A 23,463-nucleotide genomic window follows, 5' to 3' on the forward strand; every position below is an offset into this window, starting at 1 on the left:
TTTCATGGTCATACAGTTATATGCCTAGGTTCAATAAGAACCTGCCTTTCTTATTAACAGGACATAATTGGAAACACTGGTTATATAACCAAGGCTTTGACTGGAATGTCATATTTGTAAATGATGTTCATAGAATCACATATGACCTGACAATTTTAAGGAACTCGGGCTGAGTTTATGAAGCCAAGTCTTATAAAACTCCCTTGGGAACCTGGTACTTGGCTTACAGAGTTCCCAGCCTCATAGATGAGTAAGGAAGGTCTCTTCTTGGCAAGTCCAGGAAACTCAGGTTGTTTTGGGTACCTTGAGAAGAGAGGAATTCACCAATATGTATATATAGGAACCACGGGTGACATCTGGTGGTGAGTTCTTGGCTTGGTTTACTAGCCTCGAGAGGCTTTAAAAGTCCAAGCTGAAATTCTTCATAAAAACTTCAGCAAAGCAAACTTTAAAAGGCCTGTATGGCCAATGACCATCCTTGCTGCACCTGTGCAAATAATCAGGTCAAATCTAGTAAGACCAGTGTTAGTTTGCAATCAAGAGTAACCTTAAAAAAAAAAAAAGAAAAAAAAAAGAATAACCTTATTTGAGATGATCTTTGATCAAAAGGAGGGTGACCATTGACAGAAATTTTGCATTTCATTAGAAAATACTATGAGATGTGGGTTATGACATTCTGGTCCTGTTCATTGTCTCTGAGCTATTTTGCCCCTCTTTGTAAAACTTCATGGTTTTGTTACCATGTAAGAATTTGTAAATTGGACTGAATCCTGCAATCTTGCGCACATTGTCAACACTTAAGAAATTTTCAGTTATTCCAATTTCTTTCAATATCTGGCTACAACCCTCCAAACTAACATTTCTCATTTTCCTCTCTCCCTCCTGATTCGGCACCACAGACCTAAAAGCTGACTGCGTAGCTCCTTATGAAGACTCTAAGTTGTCTTTAAGCATAGATGAACTGGAAAAAAAATGCTTGTTAATCAACGTTTGGTTCAGCTTCTCTCCTTCCTCCAGGCCCCTGAACTTTGGCCCACCCCCAGCCTGAGTCAGCAGACAGCCCCTCCTGAGAATAGACTGGCCTCTCTGATCTGCTACGCAATCATGCCACCACTTCATCCCACTTCCCCACATCCAATTCTTTCTAACCTTGCTTACTCTTTAAAAAAGAAGAACTTTTTTCCTAACTTTTCAGATGCTTGCAGAATTTACTAGCACAGCATTCTCCCTATTGTAAAAGTCCCCCTCCCTCTGTTGCAAAAGTCCCTTTCCCCTCTTTCAACAATTCTTCTGAATAAAAGTCTCTCCTTAATGAGTCTGTATTTGTTTTTTATTTGACAATACTTAACAGACAATAAAACACATCCATTTTAAGTGTACATATGATGAGTTTTGACAAATGTATACATTCGTATATACTCACCATCCCAATCAAGGTTTAGAATGTTTCCATCCCTCCATCGAAGTGTGCATACTGTATGATTCCATTTATGTAAAGCTCTTTATATAAAACTTTTTATGTAAAATGCTTTAAAATACAAAGTAATGCACAGTAGCAGAAAGCAGTTTTTTTTTTTTTTTTTTTGCGGTACGCGGGCCTCTCACTGCTGTGGCCTCTCCCGCTGTGGAGCACAGGCTCCGGACGCGCGGGCTCAGCGGCCATGGCTCACGGGCCCAGCCGCTCCGAGGCATGTGGGATCCTCCCGGACCGGGGCACGAACCCGTGTCCCCTGCATCGGCAGGCGGACTGTCAGCCACTGCGCCACCAGGGAAGCCCAGTGAACAATTTTAATGTGTGCAGTTTCTTGTGTGTTAAATATATCTCAATAAAGCTGTTACAAATATGAATGTGCAGGCAATCTTCACTAGAATGGCCTGTAGCAATGTCTCACAGCCAGAGGGCTTTAGAAAGAGACCCACACATTCCCAAGCAGAGAGTTAGACGCAGAAAGCACCCGGAGGAGGAGGTCACGCTGATTACGTTATGGAGAGTGCAGCAGACAGGAGTTCCTGGGCAGTGGGGGGTGGGATGGGGAGGGAACACGGGCAGCATTCATGAGCAGGGCTCAGTGTTCAGAGGATGTTCAAAAGGAAAGGAATCCTGCAGATGGCATTAGATAACGGGCCTGGCACACAAAGTGCTCCTTGGGCGACAGCACTGTGCAGAAGGTGTTCAGAGACAGAGTGTACAGTGAGGAAGGGCCGGAGCAGGGATTCTTCATGGGACAGATGGCATGGTGGGAAACACTCACAGGTAGAGTGCATGCTCCGGAAGCCATTCACAGGCAGGACATGCCGTACAGAAGGAGGTTGGGTGGAGACAGCATTAACAGGGAAGCCCATCAGGAAAGCAGTGCCACTCCTTCCCTAGCAGGAAGGGTTGAGAACAAGGAATCAGTGGCTTACACAAGCAGTAGAAGGCTGGAGCAGTGAAGGTCAGGGAGACTCTGCTGCTGGTACACGAGGAAAAAGCCCCCAGCGATTCCACCCGCAGGACTGTCATGGATAATTCGCAGGAGGTTTCCCAGAAGGCACCGGGGAAAAAGCCAGGTGTAGCCTCTTTTTGACACCCCATATTTTTCTTACAAATGATAACAACAGTGACACTATGCTTCTGCTTAGCATGACGCAACCATACCTCATATACATGAATATGCCTTTGCCTTCTTCAAGAAGGGGGGACGTCAAAAGTCCCATTAGATACACTCTCATTCTCTGGGGGATGTTAAATTATATGATTAAGCACCACCCACACAATTTAAACGCGAGATTTGGAAATGGGAGAAAGAAAAGTAATGGGGCAGATTTAAATATATAATAGCAAAGCAAGACGAAGTATGCATAGCTTCTGTAGCTGTTATTTTTGCAACTGGCCATGAGGTCATAGTATTTGTAACTTCCTTTTCCACTAGCATTTCAGTTCCCTATGGCCTCGTCTAGCTGGCTGTGGTTGTCTACCAGGCAGTAAGATACAAACCTCTATTCCTAACCAATCTGATCCCTTAGTGGTCCTGCCTGCATGAGTCATCACAGTCATCCGTTATCTTACGTTATTGGACGTGGGAACACTAAGAGACACTCCCAGAAGACTCTCCTCCTGGGTTTGCTATGTGGTCCTTGCAGCGACCCTTTTCCCCTCGATCGTCAGGAGCGCTCAGCCGGCAGGTAAATAATACCCTTCTTGTTGATTCAGTGGCAAGAGGGGCCCCAAATGGCCACGTAGTGATCTCAACTTTGAATTCAATGTAACCAGTGTTGGGTCCCCTGGTGGAAGCTTTCCTCCCTTGGGAAGTTCATGGGAAAAGGATATTGCGCAGAGAAACATCACAAGAGAAATGGGTGTATGGGTTGGGGGCCCTCACAGGTGTGGACCTATAAAGGGGAAGGAGGAATGGGGGAGGCTGGGTACTGGGGATCAACCGGCTTGGTGGGAACCTGGTCTGCTAAGCCATTTTTCAAAATAACTCTACCCTATTTTTTTTCTAGGTCTTTGTGTCACATGCTATCACCAACAGAGACTCCAGGTCCTGGTTAGGAGCTACTGTTATAGTTCTTGCCTTTGAAGTGGTAAAACCTCTTTTTCCTTTCCCAAATGTACTCATGTAGCCAAGATGGTGGCTGAGGTTGGGGTGAGAAAGTAGCTACAGGGACACTAGTTCAATACCTACTGAATGCTGGGTCGCAACGTCCCTGCTCAGTTGTAGAGGGATTTCTCTGTCATGTCTTCTATCTTTGGACTGACTTCCTGACCACCCTTTTTGGCCCCAGGCTGGATCAAGACATCGATGACATGCAAACTATATTTTCGGAAACAAAACCTGGAAGCATGGATCACGTGATAGGCAGAATGGCTGTTCCACAGGATTCTGACCGCTTGGGCACCAGCCTTAATGAGCAAGGTGAAAGTCCTGCCTGTCGGTACACATCTGGAGGAATGGGTTCGGACGTGCGGTTGGGGGCACCTCTGAGGGTTAAGAGATGCATACGCAGAATTCCTGTCAGAGTTGATGGGACCAGGGGTGTTTAAATGGGAGAAGAGTTGACAGAGGAAGAACCCAACAAGTGTATTTACCGATTTTAGGGGCTGGCATATAAAAGAGGGATTACAGATTACCAGTGGGTGATAGTTAAAGGGAACAGGTTGTAAGTCAGCTGAGGAACGCATTTCCACAGACAGAATGGGCTTGTAAGGGACTGAGCTCTTGGTCACTGCAAGAGTTCAATAAGGACTGTCGACAATGAAAGGAAGGATGGGCCCGAAAGAATAAAATCTCCTTCATTCGATCTGACAGGTCTAGAATTGCACACTCGCTGTGCATGCATAGTTTCTAGATAATGCTGTTGTTTTCTCTTTAGATTTGATACTTCTTAAAAGTATTTGCTTCTGTAGAGAAAACTTTGATACTCCTTAAAGTATTTATTTGCTTTTGTAAAGAGAGTGGCTTCAGGTAATAGGAGAAAATAAATCACACAGCCAAATACACCAAGTTATTACACCTATAAAAGGAAACCTTAACATTTACACATGAAATATCTTACCATTTATTATAATTGTGTACATTAATGAGTTAAGCAAGTATGATTAAAAATTCTAGGCAAATGAAAAGAAGCGAAAGTGTAATGCAACCACCTCTCTTCCTTAAGTCCGAAGAATTCTGTGCCATTTAAACATGAAAGAGACTTTTTCAGATTGGAGTCAATATCTTGCATGTTGGTTCTAAAACTCTCTTAAAGGCAGAGTGTATCTAGAAGGCGGGGAAGCCAGCCTATCTTGCACCTCTTGATCCTGCCAAGACTCAGGGGTGCTACCTCCCACCCAAAGGCACGACCTTTCTTTCCCTTTCACTCATTCATTCAGCACCTATGTGTCAGTCCCTACCGTCGTGAGGAAAACCAGCTCATGTTTTGTGCGAGTACATGGCCAGTTTTCCACTCCACAGCAAATCTGACGCACATCTATGGAAATAAATGGAACATTCCTCTCTGATCATTTGGCAGGAAGAAGTCGTCCACCAGCCAACGTGCACAGGGCTCAGAAACTGGAGAGAGATGGAGAGGCATTTTCTAATTAAACCAAGAGAAAACGCCCTCATTTTTCATCAGAAAAACCGTCAGGTTGTCCTTTCGAGGAACTTACACAGTGATGCTGGTCCCAAAGGCAGAGGGGCCCAGTCGAACCTGAGCAGAGCATCAGCTGACTGCACGAATGGGCCTGCATCTGTTCAGCTGGCCGACAGGTATCCCTGTTCCAAGTACCTGGGGTCTCAGTAGTTGCCACTAGCATGGGACAGAGTCTGGACTGTAAAATGGGAGGTCACTGAGGGCCCTGTGCCCAGATCGGCTAGCCTACTGGAGCTTCCCCTGGGTTGACAAGCTCGTCTTTGGGAAGGTCTGTGAGTCAAATCTGTTCCCAGCTGACAGTATTTCAGTCCAGAAGTGTTTTCATGGAAAAGGGAGGTGAGAGGGCCAGTTTGGCCCTTCTGGTATTTTATGGGGACCCAGGATGCCCAGAGGAGGGGTGCAATTCCCCACCTTCCCCTCTTTGTAAAAGTGTGCGTCAGGGTGTCACCTCCACACAGTGCTTCACATATACTCAGCATTAAATCGATGTGCATGTTTCTCATTACTGTTACTGGAGAGGGCATGGGTGCTGGAGAGTGTTACACGGGTGCATTGTGCACAACGCAATGACCGCCTCCCTGAGCCTCAACACCCTCACTTGCAAACTGCGGGGAAGAATACCCTCTGTACACGGTTAGCATGGGCATTAACGCCCCCACTTTGTGATAATGCCTGGTACGCAGTAAGGCCTCAAGAAACGTTAGCTGATTTTCTCCCTTCTTAATCCTGCTGGAGTCTATAGACCCTAAAACTTGCTTTAGGGGATTTCTGTGTAAAGTTGAGGGATCGGACATTGAGGGCAAAGGTATTAATTAGCTAGCAAGATTCAGACACAGATGTCCCTTTGGTCAGTAGCCTCTTAAGAATCACATCCTATAGAATTTAAACCTAACGTGTAAACTTTCTAATACATGTCCACATGCCTGCAGGACAAAACGCAACTATACTGAAAGGTAGGTAGGTAGGAGGTCATTAAAATCTGCTACATAACTCAATCAAAAGCAACTAACTAGTTGTAAAAGTATACGGAAAGTTTAAAAAATATATATGGCAAATAGACAAGCTGAACATTAGCCTATGTCAATCCCTAGCATTCAGCGTCTGCAATTTACCCACCAGGGATCGTCAACAGTCTTTAACCCCTCAGAAGCTTCAGGAGGTCTCCTTCTTCTGTCAAGTTCCAAAGGTACACTCAGAGCTGTGAACCAGAATGTGATTTGCTCTCTGTCCCGAGAGTCAGGATACACCGCACCCCACGCTCTTGTCCGTGACTATTGTACCAGGCCACCTAAACTCATCAGGAAGCTGACCAGTCTGAGGGAAGCCAAAATGGAATTACTGTTCAATCCTCTTTGCTTGAGCCGGAAGTAACATAATGGATGGGAAGTGCTTTCTAAGCTCTAAAAAGCTACACACACAAGTAATTATCATAACATCAAGATACGCTACTGGATGTAAGCAAGTTCAACTTAAGAAGAGCAAAAACGGGAAGCAATCACATGGAGGAGAGAGGAAGTGAGGGAAGAAGAGTCAGCAACTTGGGGCTCGTGGGGACAGTCAAACTTGTCCAGGAGTTATCAGCTTCTTCTTAGCCTGGAGGAGCTAAAAGAAAAGAGAAGTATCCATGAGATTGGAAATACACAGCCGATCCAGTGAGCAGTCAGAAGCCCTTGGCGAGGGTGACTGCTCCAGGCACCGGGAGTGACAGTCCAGGTCAATGTGTCTTCTGGAGAAAAGGCGGAACAGGCTTGTGGCTGGTGGAGGGCCCGGTTGGTACCGATCCCCACTGCCTTCAAGGGAGATATTCTGCTCTGTGCTTCTGGCTGAGGAGGGTCACTGGGCCCCGTGAAGCTCAGACACCGGGGTCGATCCCACGGGCTTTCAGCATGCAAACCTGACTTCAGGCAGAGTTCACAATGTGGCCCAGAGGCCGCCCAGGCGCCGGGACAGCACCATCACCTCCCACACACGCCTGCGTATCCTGGCCTTTACCTGCTGCTGCTACCCAGCTGTGTATCTGTTTTACTGAATACCTCGGCTGGGGCCTGATCTGATGCTATATGAGCAATGTTGGAGGCGACTCAAAGGAATGTGGCAGAGAGCCCCGGACCTGAATCTGAAGTCCTGGGTTGAGGTCCTGACCCTGCCATCTATAAGCCAGGTGTTTCCCCATGTCCTTTTCCTTTCTAGGTCTTTACTTCCTTGTTCCCAAATGAGGCTAACAACATAGGCCTGGCCAGCATTTCAGGGCAGCTAGAGGGCTTAGCTGAGGTGCTGCATGGGAGGTGCTTCTTGACAGGAAGAGACAATGACTCCTGCAACTTGGAAATGTCCATGGGGAGGGTCTTTATCTGCGCCACCTAAGACTTCAAAGTATCACAAGGCATAGGGACACAAGGACTCGGGGTCCCCTGAACATAAAGGCTAAGAGAGATAGCACTGTCCCAGGTCAAGACTCAGGGAGAGACCAGAGCACATTTCTGCCCTCTAGTAAGTTTCCAGCACCCACCTAGAAGAGCTTCTCATAGCATTTCCCACAGTGGATGGTGTCACGGTGAATGAAGATCTGATCCAGAAGCTCACCCATCGGTTTACTGCAAATCCCACACTGAAAGAGAAAACAAGCTAGAGGTCAGCACACAAGTGAAGCAATATAAACGAGTGGAGTGGGCAGGCTCCAAGCTGATGGCACATCCTGGACTTCGAAGCAGACGATTTAAAAATGGCTAACAGAGACAAAACCCAAACAGAAACAAAAACACCTAACAGGCAGAATGATCACGCAGTCGTTAGGAGCCCACGTTTCAGAATTGGGCCTGGGTTTGAGCCCTAAATCCACTACTTATTAGCTAGGTGAGCTTGCGTAAGTTACTGAGGCTCCCTGAGCCTCCATTTCCTCATCTACAGGAGGGCTTTAACTGTGACATTTAAAGTCCAAAAGAAGGTGACATGAAGGCCCACTGAAAGGTAAAGATATTTCAGCAGTCCAGCCGCTCCGGCGTGTCTCTCCAGCGAACGTCTAAAGGATGAGAACAGTCAGCCATCTGCAGCAGACCCTCCTGGTACGAGGAGTCAGAGCAGGGTGGCCTGCAGACAGTCTCAACTAAGAGGAGACCAAGAGTCCCCATGTTTCCGAGGCTCCAGCTGTCTCCAGGCCCAGCCTGGCTAAGGCTGCTGGCTTCCAGCTGAAAGCAGTGGAGAGCGGCCGCAAGGGTGCCCAAGTCCCTCTGTGGGTTCTCACCAAGCACCTCTCTAGTGGCTCTTTCTTCCGTTTTTCAGTTCCTGTCTCCTGGCCATGTATTTTTTGAATTTTATTTTATGTACATTTTTATACAGCAGGTTCTTATTAGTCATCCATTTTATACACTTCGGTGTAAACATGTCAATCCCAATCTCCCAATTCATCCCACCACCACACCCATCCCCCGTGCTGCTTTCCCACCTTGGTGTCCATACGTTTGTGCTCTACATCTGTGTCTCTATTTCTGCCATGCAAACTGGTTCATCTGTACCATTTTTCTAGGTTCCACATATATGCGTTAATATACGATATTTGTTTTCCTCTTTCTGACTTAACTTCACTCTGTATGACAGTCTCTAGATTCATCCACGTCTCTACAGATGACCCAGTTTTGTTCCTTTTGATGGCTCAGTAATATTCCATTGTATCTATGTACCACTTCTTCTTTATCCATTCGTCTGTCAATGGGCATTTAGGTTGCTTCCATGACCTGGCTATTATAAATAGTGCTGCAATGAACATAGGGGTGCATGTGTCTTTTTGAATTATGGTATTCTCCGGGTATATGCCCAGTAGTGGGATTGTTGGGTCATATGGTAATTCTATTTTTAGTTTTTTAAGGAACCTCCATACTGGTCTCCATAGTGGCTGTATCAATTTACATCGCCACCAATAGTGGAAGAGGGTTCCCTTTTCTCCACACCCACTCCAGCATTTATTGTTTATAGATTTTTTTTTCCCCAGTACGCGGGCCTCTCACTGCTGTGGCCTCTCCTGTTGCGGAGCACAGGCTCTGGACGTGCAGGCTCAGCGGCCATGGCTCATGGGCCCAGCCGCTCCGCGGCATGTGGGATCCTCCTGGACCGGGGCATGAACCTGTGTCCCCTGCACTGGCAGGCGGACTCTCAACCACTGCGCCACCAGGGAAGCCCTGTTTATAGATTTTTTATGATGGCCATTCTGACTGGTGTGAGGTGATACCTCATTGTAGATTTGATTTGCATTTCTCTAATGATTAGTGATGTTGAGCAGCTTTCATGTGCCTCTTGGCCATCTGTATGTCTTCTTTGGAGCGATGTCTATTTAGGTCTTCTGCCCATTTTTGGATTGGGTTGTTTGTTTTTTTCAATATTGAGCTGCATGAGCTGTTTATATATTTTGGAGATTAAACCTTTGTCCGTTGATTCATTTGCAAATATTTTTTCCCATTCTGAGGGTTGTCTTTTCGTCTTGTTTGTAGTTTCCTTTGCTTTGCAAAAGCTTTTAAATTTCATTAGGTCCCATTTGTTTATTTTTGTTTTTATTTCCATTTCTCTAGGAGGTGGCTCAAAAAAGATCTTGCTGTGATTTATGTCAAAGAGTATTCTTCCTATGTTTTCCTCTAAGAGTTTTATAGTGTCCGGTCTTACATTTAGGTCTCTAATCCACTTTGAGTCTATTTTTGTGTATGGAGTTAGGGAGTATTCTAATTTCATTCTTTTACATGTAGTTGTCCAGTTTTCCCAGCACCACTTATTGAAGAGACTATCTTCTCCATTGTATATCCTTGCCTCCTTTGTCATAGAATAGTTGACCATAGGTGCATGGGTTTATCTCTGGGCTTTCTATCTTGTTCCATTGATCTATCTTTCTGTTTTTGTGCCAGTACCATACTGTCTTGATTACTGTAGCTTTGTAGTACAGTAGGAAGTCAGGGAGCCTGATTCCTCCAGCTCAGTTTTTTTCCCTCAAGACTGCTTTGGCTATTCGGGGTCTTTTGTGTCTCCATACAAATTTTAAGATTTTTTGTTCTAGTTCTGTAAAAAATGCCATTGGTAATTTGATAGGGATTGCATTGAATCTGTAGACTGCTTTGGGCAGTATGGTCATTTTCACAATATTGATTCTTCCAATCCAAGAACATGGTATATCTCTCCATCTGTTGGTATCATCTTTAATTTCTTTCATCAGTGTCTTATAGTTTTCTGCATACAGGTCTTTTGTCTCCCTAGGAAGGTATATTCCTAGGTATTTTATTCTTTTTGTTGCAATGGTAAATGGGAGTGTTTCCTTCATTTCTCTTTCAGATATTTCATCATTAGTGTATAGGAATGCAGGAGATTTCTGTGCCTTAATTTTGTATCCTGCTACTTTACCAAATTCACTGATTAGCTCTAGCAGTTTTCTGGTGGCATCTTTAGGATTCTCTATGTATACTATCATGTCATCTGCGAACAGTGACAGTTTTACTTCTTCTTTTCCGATTTGTATTCTTTTTATTTCTTTTTCTTCTCTGATTGCCGTGGCTAGGACTTCCAAAACTATGTTGAATAATAGTGGCGAGAGTGGACATCCTTGTCTTGTTCCTGATCTCAAGAGGAAATGCTTTCAGTTTTTCACCATTGAGAAAAATGTTTGCTGTGGGTTTGTCATATATGGCCTTTATTATGTTGAGGTAGGTTCCCCCTCTATGCTCACTTTCTGGAGAGTTTCTTATCATAAATGGGTGTTGAATTCTGTCAAAAGCTTTTTCTGCATCTATTGAGATGATCATATGGTTTTTCTCCTTCAATTTGTTAATATGGTGTATCACATTGATTGATTTGCGTATATTGAAGAATCCTTGCATCCCTGGGATAAATCCCACTTGATCATGGTGTATGATCCTTTTAGTCTGTTGTTGGATTCTGTTTGGTAGCATTTTGTTGAGGATTTTTGCATCTATATTCATCAGTGATATTGGTCTGTAATTTTTTTTTGGAGTATCTTTGCCTTGTTTTGGTATCAGGGTGATGGTGGCCTCATAGAATGAGTTTGGGAGTTTTCTTTTGTCTGCAATATTTTGAAAGAGTTTGAGAAGGATGGGTGTCAGCTCTTCTCTAATTGTTTGATAGAATTCACCTGTGAAGCCATCTGGTCCTGGGCTTTTGTTTGTTGGAAGATTTTTAATCACAGTTTCATTACTTGTGAGTGGTCTGTTCATATTTCCTATTTCTTCCTGGTTCAGCCTTGGAAGGTTATGCCTTTCTAAGAATTTGTCCATTTCTTCTAAGTTGTCCATTTTATTGGCATATAGTTGTCTGTAGTAATCTCTTATAATCCTTTGTATTTCTGCAGTGTCGGTTGTGATTTCTCCTTTTTCATTTCTAATTTTATTGATTTGAGTCTTCTCCCTCTTTTTCTTGATGAGTCTGGCTAATGGTTTAACAATTTTGTTTGTCTTCTCAAAGAACCAGCTTTTACTTTTATCGATCTTTGCTAACGTTTTCTTTGTTTCTATTTCATTTATTTCTGCCCTGATCTTTATGATTTCTCTCCTTCTACTAACTTTGGGTTTGGTTTGTTCTCCTTTCCCTAGTTCCTTTAGGTGTAACATTAGATTGTTTATTTGAGATTTTTCTTGTTTCTTGAGAGAGGCTTGCATAGCTATAAACTTCCCTCTTAGAACTGCTTTTGCTGCATCCCATAGGTTTTGGACCATCGTGTTTTCATTGTCATTTGTCTCTAGGTATTTTCTGATTTCCTCTTTGACTTCTTTAGTGATCTCTTGGTTATTTAGTAAAGTACTGTTTAGCCTCCATGTGTTTGTGCTTTTTACGTTGTTTTCCCTGTAACTGATTTCTAATCTCATAATGTTGTGGTCAGAAAAGATGCTTGATGTGATTTCAATTTTCTTAAATTTACTGAGGCTTGACTTGTGACCCAACATGTGATCTACCCTGGAGAATGTTCCGTGTGCACTTGAGAAGAAAGTGTAATCTGCGGTTTTTGGATGGAATGTCCTATAAATACCAATTAAATCTATCTGGTCTATTGTGTCATTTAAAGCTCCTGTTTCCTTATTAATTTTCTGTTTGGATGCTCTGTCCATTGGTGTAAGTGAGGTGTTAAAGTCCCCCACTATTATGGTGTTACTGTCGATTTCCTCTTTTAAAGCTGTTAGCAGTTGCCTTATGTATTGAGGTGCTATGTTGGGTGCATATATATTTATAATTGTTATATCTTTTTCTTGGATTGATCCCTTGATCATTATGTTGTGTCCTTCCTTGTCTCTTGTAACATTCTTTATTTTAAAGTCTATTTTATCTGATATGAGTATTGCTACTCCAGCTTTCTTTTGATTTCCATTTGCATAGAATATCTTTTTCCATCCCCTCACTTTCAGTCTGAATGTGTCCCTAGGTCTGAAGTGGGTCTCTTATAGACAGCATATATCTGGGTCTTGTTTTTGTATCCATTCAGCAAGCCTGTGTCTTTTGGCTGGAACATTTAATCCATTCACATTTAAGGTAATTATCGATATGTATGTTCCTATTACCATTTTCTTAATTGTTTTGGGTTTGTCCTTATAGGTCCTTTTCTTCTCTTGTGTTTCCCACTTAGAGAAGTTCCTTTAGCATTTGTTGTAGAGCTGGTTTTGTGGTGCTAACTTCTCTTAGCTTTTGCTTGTCTGTAAAGCTTTTGATTTCTCCATTGAATCTGATGAGATCCTTGCCGGGTAGAGTAATCCTGGTTGTAGATTCTTCCCTTTCATCACTTTAAGTATATCATGCCACTCCCTTCTGGCCTGTAGAGTTTCTGCTGAGAAATCAGGTGTTAACCTTATGGGAGTTCCTTTGTATGTTATTTGTCGTTTTTCCCTTGCTGCTTTCAATAATTTTTCTTTGTCTTTTTCTTTAATTTTTGCCAATTTGATTACTGTGTGTCTCGGCGTGTTTCTCATTGGGTTTATCCTGTATGGGACTCTCTGCATTTCCTGGACTTGGGTGGCTATTTCCTTTCCCATGTTAGGGATTTTTTTTTTCTGCTTTAAAATATACTCTTTATTTTTTTTCAATTATAAAAATAATACATTATCTAAACAGATAGCTTAGGAAGCACAAAAATCCACCCAGGTAAACGACAACAAAAGCCCCTCCATCCCACCAGCCAGAGATAATCGCTGCTGGTGTCTGTGACGAAGGCGCACCTGAGGCCGTGCACCGTGTACAGATGATGCCTTTTAAGTCCGGGCAGAAGACAGAAGAACTCACACTAGAAGGAAGGCTGCATGCAGTAAGGCTCCAAAGTTTCTGCATGTAGAACGGTGGCCTTAAAGTCTCCTCCCCTTGACCATTTTTGATGCTGCAGAGCCCCACCCACCCGGGGACACAGGAAGAGCTCGTCCCGGCTTCCTGGGGACAGGGCTGGCCTCTGCCCCTCTCAGCCAGACGCCCATGTCCATGGTGACATGAGATGCCCCAGGGCTCCACGGGGCATAGCGGGGACCTGCGGGTAGGGACCCCGAGACTGTGGGTGTGACTGTGCATTCCAGAGGGGGCACCAGGAGACAGGGCTGGAGTCCCAGCTCTGCCGCCCACTGCCCTTGGACCAGGCAGTCTCTTGGGCCTCAGTTTCCTCGTCTATATAATGGGAATAACGCCTACCTCATGGGCTCCTGAAGGGACTAAATAAAACATGAGAAGCAGGTCACAGCACTGGTACATCTCAAGGGTCAATAAATGTCCAGTACCCATCGCTCCTTCCCATTAACCTGCTTCGTGTCAACCCTGTGGCTCTCATTTTTTTAAAAAACCATCCCTCTGAGCGCTGACCAAAGCCCGGGGGGGTAAAGGCGAGGTTTATCATATCCAGAGCCAACCCAAGTCTAGATCCAGCCAGGCCTGCCAGATGACGAGAACCCATGAGCCAGGGGCCTGGACCCTGGACCAGAGAAGAGCAGCCCGGTGAGGACTCTGCCAGGGCCACGTTCATGCTGCAGAGCAGACAGGGCCCAACAAAGGATGGGCCTATGTGGAGGGGCCCCGTGGGGGGCATCGAGGCCACCCGGCAGACCTCGGGGGAAGGAAGCCCTTTCAGTGGCCAAGCTGGAACCCTCCCTGCAAAACAATGAATCCCCCATCATTGTTTTGCCCTTAATCACATTTTTAAACACTTAACATATGAACATCTGTTCCCTGATGTTTCGTCTTTGTGCGTCTGTCATCCTCAAGATGAAAGTCTGGAACCTTCTGCACTAATTTTAAAGTCGGGCTGGATGTTTAGTAATGAATAAAGCTGCTTAAATTTCCCTCTAATTCTGTCTAAGTCTTCATGAAGTTTATCATAAGTAGGGTCATCATAAGGGAATTTCTGAATCATTCCAATCAACAATTCTAAGACCTTCATCTCTTTGCTGTCTTTCTCAGTGGCCCAGCCGTGCAGGAGACATCTCCATGCAAAAGCAAAACCTTGGTAGCGCCCGATCTCAGATCCGATTTTAGCTCCATGTAACATGCCATACTGTCTTCCTTCAATCATACCCAAACTACTTCCTTCTTCATAGCCTTCCTGATAACCTTCCCCATGAAACCGGGCTTTTCATCACATCTCAGGAGACTAGCAAGGAGAAACGTCATCAGATGATCAGAAAATGTACCGTGACTGTGGCGCCTGCAGTAGAATAAAGGCTCTAACTTTGAAGGCCCAGCTGTGTAACTGGCACCATCATAACCTCTCACCTGCCATCACGATGGCGTCGAACATGTCCTGACTCCCGGCCATGGCGGCAGCCAGCCCGCCCCCAACCCCCACCCCCTCGAGCTCCGGCACCACGCGCTGCGGCCGCAGACCCACGAGCCTCGGGCATGGACGCCGGGAAGTTTTTGACTATAATTTCTTCAAGTATTTTCTCCGGTCCTTTCTCTCTCTCTTGTCCTTTTGGGACCCCCTATAATGCGAATGTTGTTGCGTTTAATGTTGTTCCAGAGGTCTCTTAGGCTGTCTTCATTTCTTTTCATTCTTTTTTCTTTATTTTCTTCCGCGGCAGTGAATTCCACCATTCTGTCTTCCAGGTCACTTATCCGTTCTTCTGCCTCAGTTATTCTGCTGTTGATTCCTTCTAGTGTAGTTTTCATTTCAGTTACTGTAATGTTCATCTCTGTTTGTTTGTTCTTTAACTCTTCTAGGTCTTTGTTAAACATTTCTTGCATCTTCTCGATCTTTGCCTCCATTCTTTTTTCGAGGTCCTGGATCATCTTCCCTATCATTATTCTGAATCCTTTTTCTGGAAGGTTGCCTATCTCCACTTCATTCAGTTGCTTTTCTGGGGTTTTATCTTGTTCCTTCATCTGGTACATAGCCCTCAGCCTTTTCATCTTGTCTGTCTTTCTGTGAATGTGGTTTCTGTTCCACAGGCTGCAGGACTGTAGTTCTTCTTGCTTCTGCTGTCTGCCCTCTGGTGGATGAGGCTATCCTCCTGGCCATTTTTTCACTGTAAATTTATCAGCCCTCTGTGATTCTAGTTACTGTAGACCAGGACTTGAACCTCAACTTAGCCAGCTAATGGTGCTGATCCGTTTAGGGGGTCACCTCTGGGAACACAGGAAAAAAATCAAAAATCTGGGCTTGCAACATGCCTCACACTGCGGAGAACAGGGACCCTAAAAGGTTGTTGTGATGCTGTGGCCGTAAGTGTCTGCTCTTTCTTCCTAAATATAACAAAACAAACTAGTATTCCATTTTATTTATTTATTTTAGTATTTATTTATTTTAATGTTCATTTATTTATTTATTTTGGTTGCACCAGGTCTTAGTTGCGGCACGCAGGATCTTTAGTTGCGGCATGCGGACTCTTAGTTGTGGCATGCGGACTCTTAGTTGTGGCATGCAGACTCTTAGCTAAGGCATGCATGAATCTAGTTCCCTGACCAGGGATTGAACCTGGGCCCCCTGCATTGGGAGTGCGGAGTCTTACCCACTGGACCAGCAGGGAAGTCCCCTCCAAACTAGTATTTTAAAATGTTATGTCAATCTAACAAAGGTAAGATAAACCTACAGTTAAGGATAGTGACAGATTAGTTTATACAAATGAACTTGAGCAATGGAATGGCATATCCTGGGAGGCTGCAGGGTGTAGCTGAGACAACACTGGCTCTGATATCGGAACCGGGATTTCCACCCTCGGTTCTGAGCAGCTGTGTGATCTTACGAAAATAATATCCTCTTCACCTCTGTGCTCATGGACCCCAGGGGTGGCTCTCAGGCACCCTGCCCACATTCCAAGAATTCCCCAAGAATATCAGGCCTATTTTGCCACAACTCCAAGTTCCCCAGCCCTGTGTGAGCTCCAATCAGGCAAGTTTAAAATCCCTGCCATTCTGTGCCTCCTCCTCCCAGGCCTGCCAGCTTCCTGCCTGCCTCTTCATCCCTATTCCCTCTGTACGCACGATGGAGACCTGTTTAGCCACCTGGAAAATACCCTTGGACACCTCTTCACCTCTGACTCTGGACCCACCTCCCTCACAAAGCCTTCCTGGGACCCCAACCCACTCCAACTGCACCCTTCACCCAACACTTGGCTCTGTGAGACCAAATGTGCCCAGAGTTGCTTAGGTCTGAGACTCCCGTAATTTTGCTCTCTGTTTAACAGGGGTGCCCTGTAATTAAAGTATATAACCAAAAATTGACAAAATATTCTAGATCTCTAGAACTTACTTATCTTGGGTACCTGACACGTTGTACCCTTTGACCATCACCTCCCCATTTCCCCCTCCCCAGCCCCTGGCGACCACCCTTCTACTCTCTTCTATGGGTTTGGCTGTTTTAGATTCCTCACATAAGTGGTACTAGGTAGTATTTGTCCTTCTGTGTCTGGCTTACTTCACTTAGCACAATGTCCTCCACGTTCATCCATGTTGTTGCAAATGGCAGGATTTCCTTCTTTCTTTAAAGGCTGAATAATATCCCATTTTGTGTATATACCACATTTTATTTTTTTTAATGTATTTTTGGCTGTGTCGGGTCTTCGTTGCTGTGCGTGGGCTTTCTCTAGTTGTGCAGGTGGGGGCTGCTCTTCGTTGCGGTGCGCGGGCTTCTCATTGCGGTGGCCTCTCTTGTTGCAGAGCACGGACTCTAGGTGTGTGGGCTTCAGTAGTTGTGGCACACGGGCTCAGTAGTTGTGGCTCGCGGGCTCTAGAGCGCAGGCTCAGTAGTTGTGGCACACGGACTTAGTGGTTCCGTGGCATGTGGGACCTTCCCGGACCAGGACTCGAACCCGTGTCCTCTGCATTGGCAGTCGGATTCTTAACCACTGCGCCACCAGGGAAGTCCCTATATACCACACTTTCTTCAGCCATTCATCAGGCAACGCACAATCAGGTTGCTTCCATGTTTTGGCTATTGTTAACAATGCTGCAATGAACAGAGAATACAGACACCTCTTTGAGATCCTGATTTCAATTCCTTTGTGTATATACACAGAAGTGGGATTGCTGGATCATCTGGTAGCTCTATTTCTAATATTTTGCCTGGCTTTGGTGTCAGGATAATGCTAACTTCATAAAATGAGTTTGGAAGTGTTCTTTCTTCCATTTCTGGAAGGGTATAAAAAGGATTGGTATTAATTTTTCTTTAAATGTTTGGTAGACTTGCCTGTGAAGACCCCGCCTTGAGTTTTTCTTTGTTGAGAGGTGTTTGGTTACTGGGTCAATCTTCTTATTTATTATTCGTCTGTTCAAGCTTCCAATTTCTTCTTGGTTCTGTCTTGGTAGGTTGTACGTTTCTAAGGATTTATCCACCTCTTCTAGGGTGTCCAACTTATTGGTATGCAATTGTTCATAATAGTTTCTAATAAGTTTTCACGTAAGTCCAGGAATCAGGGAAACAGAATGTTCTTTGCCAAATGACATGTCACAGTCTCTCGCTGCAGCACTCCTGAGTCAATTCTGGATCCACGCAGATGGAAGAGCTTCCTACCACGTGGCCTTTTGTTCCTTTCCTCCAATGTTCTGGGCCCCTCTCTACCTCGGCCACTGCTCTGGCCAGACTCTATGTGGACAAGCAGCCTCAGCATTGCCTGGAAACTTGTTAGAGAGGCCAATTCTCAGGTCCCACCCAGACGTACTGAGTTAGATACTGGGCTGGGGCCCAGCACTCTGTGTCTTAACAAGCCCTTCAGGGGCTGGTCAAGTGTGAGATGCACACTCCAGAGTGAGAACTGCTGCTCTAGATCTCGTTACAACCAATAAGTCATACACCCCACTGCTTGACTTCCATGTTCTCCAGCTTATTTGGCTGGTCTCTGCCACCGCTGGAACCTCCGTTACTGGACCAGCTCACCGCCTCACTGTTACTGTTCCGTTGCACACAGACCAAACACTGCCAACTCACCTGGCATAATCTCCGCCCCAGTAAATGCAACTGCCCCTGCTTCACCCTCGTGGCTGAGCCTGGCTAGGGAACAACACAGTACGTGCTGACCGGTCTCCATAGGAACGAACGAGCCCTCCCTTCAAGCGGGCTCTGCACAGCCCATCCACCCTCCCTGTCTCTGAGACAACATTTCACAGACTCCCCTTTCTTCTCGAGTGTCCAACAACCCTTGCCCACCCTCACTCATAGATGATCATGTTTTCTAATCAACTGAGAAAACAGAAGCAAGTACTGAAGTTCTTCACTCTTCCACCAGCCAACTTGGGAACCTCTCTGTATGTGACGCAGAGATTTGGCCTTTCCTATTCCTGCCATGTGTCAACTGGTACCCATCTTTCTCTCCTACAGACGTACATCATGATCACCATCAACATCTCTTTCTCCTGTGTCATCAGTGTCTGCTCACTACTGTATTGCTCCCACCTGCACCAACCCATGCCTGGCACCTCTGCCCCACTGTCTGCTTCATCCCATTTGATCTCTCAGCAACCACTGACAGGGTGACCAATGCAGTCTTCGGAGAAACTGTGTCACTTGGGGCATTGCACTCTGTGTTACTTCTCACCCTCCTCCGTGGACCCCCTCCTCTTCCCAACCTCTAAATGCTAGAAAGCCACAAGGCTCAGCGTCAGCCCCCTTCTCCACCCACTCACACCTTAGGTGATTTCATCAGGTCAGGGATGGCTCAGGGAAAAAGCATGCCCTGCGGACTCCCAGCTCCAGCCTTACCCTGGAACACAAACTCACATATCCAAACGACCATGTGAGCTCCTCACATAGCTCTCACTGAGGCATCTTCAATTTCACTCATCTCCGCCTTCCCTCTGCTCAAACCTGCTCCCCTCTAGTCCTTCCCTTCTCGGTAAAAGGTGCCACCATCCTTTCAGCTAATGGCCTGGGCCCCAAACTTTGCACTCTCCTTTGACTCCTCTCATTTTCTCATAGCCACAACCTACCAGCTCTATTTTCAAACAGTATCCCCGATCCAGGCACCATCCTGACATGTCCCCTGCCAACTCCCTAATCAAGTGACTGCTTTCTCTAGCTTGATCTGCTGCAGCAGTTTCCTAACTGATCTCCCTTTTCCCATTCCTGCCCCTCTACATTCGCTCCTTCACCTAGCAGTCAGAGGGATCCCTTGAAAAGCATGAGTCAGACCCTGTCTCTCCACCATCCAAACCATCCAGTAGGTTCCAACTGCATTCAGAATAAAACCCAAAGTCTCTCTGTGTCCTGAAAGGCCTGCATGATCCAGTTCTTAGCCATCCTTTAGACTTTATCTCCTACCACTCACCCCTCACTCATGTCATTCCAGCCATGCGAGCTAAAATACTCCATGCTGCTGCCCCAGGGCCTATGCGCTTGTTGGCTGTCTGCTGGGAATAGTCTTTCCCCAGAAGAACGCTTTTGTTTCCCTCAAAGTATTAAGCACATAGTACTCCTTTTGACTTGGGAGCCCATTCAGCTCCCAGTTCTGCACAGCCTTTGAGATGGAGCACATTCATACAGAGATAAAGCCTTCTCCACACTCTCTGCACCCATAAAGGCTCCCCAGCTCTGGATGATGTTCTCAGCAGCACCACCTGTCTTCCTTACCTTAAAACAATAGTCATGGCAGCAAAGGCCGAGATGTTCTAAGGTAATCTTTGGACAGTCTCCGATCTCCTGGTTGCAGTAAGTACAGACCCCTCCACTTGTTCTGGGAAATGAAAAACAAGAATCCGCGGTCAGGCTGGTACGCAGACTATTGCTGTGACGCAGCCAGGTCCTGTGGTCTGACGCAGCCAGGCTTAGGCTGCTGCCAGGATTCCCAGCCTGCCATCTTTTCCTGTGCTGTGAACTGGCCACATAGCCTTGGGCCAGACTGGACCGCAGCCCACTGTAGACCGTCACATTGTTTCCAGAAACCAGTCCTGTATCTTCACCCTACTCTCTATCGTATGTTTGGACACCGCGATCTGATTCTTATTCCAGGCAGCTTGTTTGTCTCTATCCCTCTGCCTAGCATATCTGCTTGGGGGGCTGTTCCCACCTAGAATAGGAAGACATACGTCTTCTCCTACAGGAGACACGTCTCTGTATGCTCTACCTGGCCCCTTGTCTTGATGGCCCTTCTCTTCATGCCTGGGAGCACTGAGTCCTACCTGGAGTATCACAGAGGCAGCATGGGTCCAAGGACTATCACAAAATCAGTGTGGCTGTAGAGCCTGCTGGGACCTCATACTGAAGTCCTAGACACCGACTTGTAGATTGAGTATCTCCCCAGTTCCAGGATCCCTGCCTTTGTTCCTCAAGTCACCCCCTGGTTTTCCTCCTCAGACAGAACCTGTCAAAAGTCTCTGCCTGCCTTGCTGCTGGTCCAGGGCTCAGGCTCTTGACAGTGTTGCCCTCGTCACAGCCCTGTTCCTCCCTCCTATTTTGCCACCACCAGTCCCAGCCCACGGTTAGTCAGATGGCAGAGTGGAAACACCCCTTACCTGGGAGTACTCAGGGCCCTGGGGTTTAGCCCTAGCTCTGCCACTAACTCACTGTTTTTGCCCTTTGGTCTTAGCTGGATTCAAAGGCTTTCATTGCCACAAGTGTGACACCCCGATGAGGGAAGCAGTGCCCTATGCTGTGGTGTGACACATCCCATCTGGAAATGGACCAGAAGTAGCAGCGCGGCAGACAAAAGCAAATGGACTTTCAGCATGTAAATCTCCCTTACCTGCTTCTCCTTCTGGAGACCTGTGAGCTCCCTGGTAACACAGCAGACTTACCTCTCAGAGTATGGAGTACTGTCATGTGGGAGTTTCTTCTCCATGTTGCGTGAGTCCTCAATGCTGCTGACGCTGCAGGGAGTGTGATGGGAGAGAGGAGAGCAGTCATGAGTGGAGAATGCTTTTCTGATTAACACATGACTCTGCATGACCAGCCATCATCTGTTATGCCAAATGAACTTGGTGCCAACGAGGCATAATTCTCTCAGAGAAGAGCTCTTACACTGGGGGCAAAGAAGACCTGCTGTGGTGAGGAAGATGAGAAGGGGGTGGCTAGGGTTCTGGAGAACTGTCAGTTTCACGGACCAGTGCGAAAAGGACCATGGCTTTTCTCCCCTCATACGGCCCTCGGTTATAATGTGACAATCGCCAGGGGCCCACTCACTGCAGGGATCAACTAAGAATGGGAACAAAAAAAAACAAGGAAACATTCCAACATAATACTGTGCTGGGTTACACAGTGGAATTAGGGGTGATTTTTAATTTGTTTTTTTCCTTTTCGCATCTTCATTTTTCAATAATATGACTTTTTATAATAAAAAGTAATGATCAAAAGAACTATTTCCAGGGAAGGGCAACTAGCTACAAGCTCTGGGATATGGCTTAGTGAAGCTGTCATGCTAACAGGAGCTGTGTGATGACCTTCTGTGGTTAAGTGACCTGCCTAAGTCATGCTTGGAGTAAGGGGTGAGCCAGAATTTCAGCCCAGCTTCTGATTTCTTTTGAGATTTAAGCTTACCTCTAAGCCTCCTGGAAGGTAAAGCAAAAGGCGAAAACACGCTGGACTACACAACTCTAAGTGCCCCATTAAACAAAATACTGGTGGGACTGGAAGAAGAAAAACCAGGAGATGGACAGAGTTCATAGAGGCAAACGCTAGATGGCACCACAACAAGGGGACTTCCCTGGCGGTCCAGTGGTTAAGACACGGAGCTTCCACTGCAGGGGGCACAGGTTCGATCCTTGTCTAGGGAACTAAGATCCCACATGCTGCGTGGCATGTCAAAAAAACCCCCAAAGAAACAAACAAAAACAAAAAACCACCTCCCTGAAAAAAGCTATAGAGACAGAAAATAGTGGTAGCCAGGGGCTGTGGCTTGTGGTGCTGGGGGCGCTGCTAATGGGTCTGGGGTTCCCTTTTTGTGTGATAAAAATGTCCTGGAATTGGATGGTGGTGATGATTGCACAACACTGTAAATATACCAAAAATCACTGGACTGTACACTTTAAAGAGTGAATTTTATGATATATTAATTATATCTCAATAAAGCTACTAGGAAAAATCACTCTAAGGAGTTACAAGTGAAGAAGCTGAGGCTCATAAAGGTTGAGCATCTTCTCCAAAATGACCCAACAAATGGGGGTTGAGCAGGCACTTGAATTTGACCCCTACGCCCATGATCATCATTCCGCAGCAGCAGTGAAAGCTGGTCTGGAGTCCCCAGGGGCCCAATCCTGAAATAAGGCCAGGATGCACCTCTCTGTTACTAAAATCCTCGCCCTAGCAGTGGGGTGATGGACGTGTCATAAAAAAAAAATCCCAGGAATACACTGTCTCAGTGTGGGTTAGTTTTCAGCTGAGGTGGCATCCGGAAGCAAGCAATGTGTGTTCAAATGAGGCAGCCTGGCATGCTGGAAGGAGCGTGCGAGCTGAAGAGAGGAGCTCTGAGTTCTGGAACAGGATGGAATTAACTAGATGGTTCTTAGGGGCCTCACCAGCTCTATCATGAGTGATGCTCTCAGGATTTCACAAAAGAAAGCCTGTAGTCTACCGAGAAACAAATACAGGCAGAAACAGCTGGTGCTGGAAGTGGAGTGTAGGATGAGTTAATGACAAAAGGGGAGTGCAAAGGCACCGAGTCAGGTAGAACGTCTGGAAACGCATAAATCTTGTCCATGAGCAATTAAATCATCTACCTAGTCAATAAATGATTACACAGAAGGTACTCTGGGTGAAGTACTTAATGAGGTACTGGGGATGCAGGAATGAGGACAACACAGGGCCTGGCAGGAGAAGGCCGTGACATGGAAAGATCTGGGACTTCTCACCTGCTGTAGAATGAAGACAGTGGCTTCCCGGAAGATACCTCACCAGCATTCACGTACTCCTTCATAAAGAGAATCCCTTTGCTGTAGAAAAAAAACACAGCAGAACAGAAAGAGGTATACTGG

The 23,463-nt window shown here is 45.8% G+C and overlaps 1 protein-coding gene across 12 annotated transcripts in view; it reads right to left on the reverse strand.

Moving 5' to 3' along the window:
- Nucleotides 1-4,518: 4,518 nt before the first annotated feature.
- The window catches only part of ZNF185 (zinc finger protein 185 with LIM domain), a 58,629-nt gene continuing 39,684 nt past the window's right edge, over nt 4,519-23,463 (reverse strand). For all 12 annotated transcript variants that reach the window (XM_089904001.1, XM_089904005.1, XM_089904003.1 and 9 more), the window contains 5 exons: nt 23,341-23,421; nt 21,292-21,363; nt 20,129-20,231; nt 7,631-7,729; nt 4,519-6,723 (listed from right to left, as the gene is read on the reverse strand). In XM_089904001.1, coding sequence (XP_089760127.1) covers nt 7,631-7,729; nt 20,129-20,231; nt 21,292-21,363; nt 23,341-23,421 — 355 coding nt within the window. In that variant the 3' untranslated portion in view covers nt 4,519-6,723. The remainder of the gene's footprint in view (nt 6,724-7,630; nt 7,730-20,128; nt 20,232-21,291; nt 21,364-23,340; nt 23,422-23,463) is intronic.

The sequence above is a fragment of the Delphinapterus leucas genome, chromosome X, assembly GCF_059928025.1.
Source record: "Delphinapterus leucas isolate spDelLeu-1000000601 "Yukka" chromosome X, BTC_Dleu_Yukka2, whole genome shotgun sequence".
NCBI lineage: Eukaryota > Metazoa > Chordata > Mammalia > Artiodactyla > Monodontidae > Delphinapterus > Delphinapterus leucas.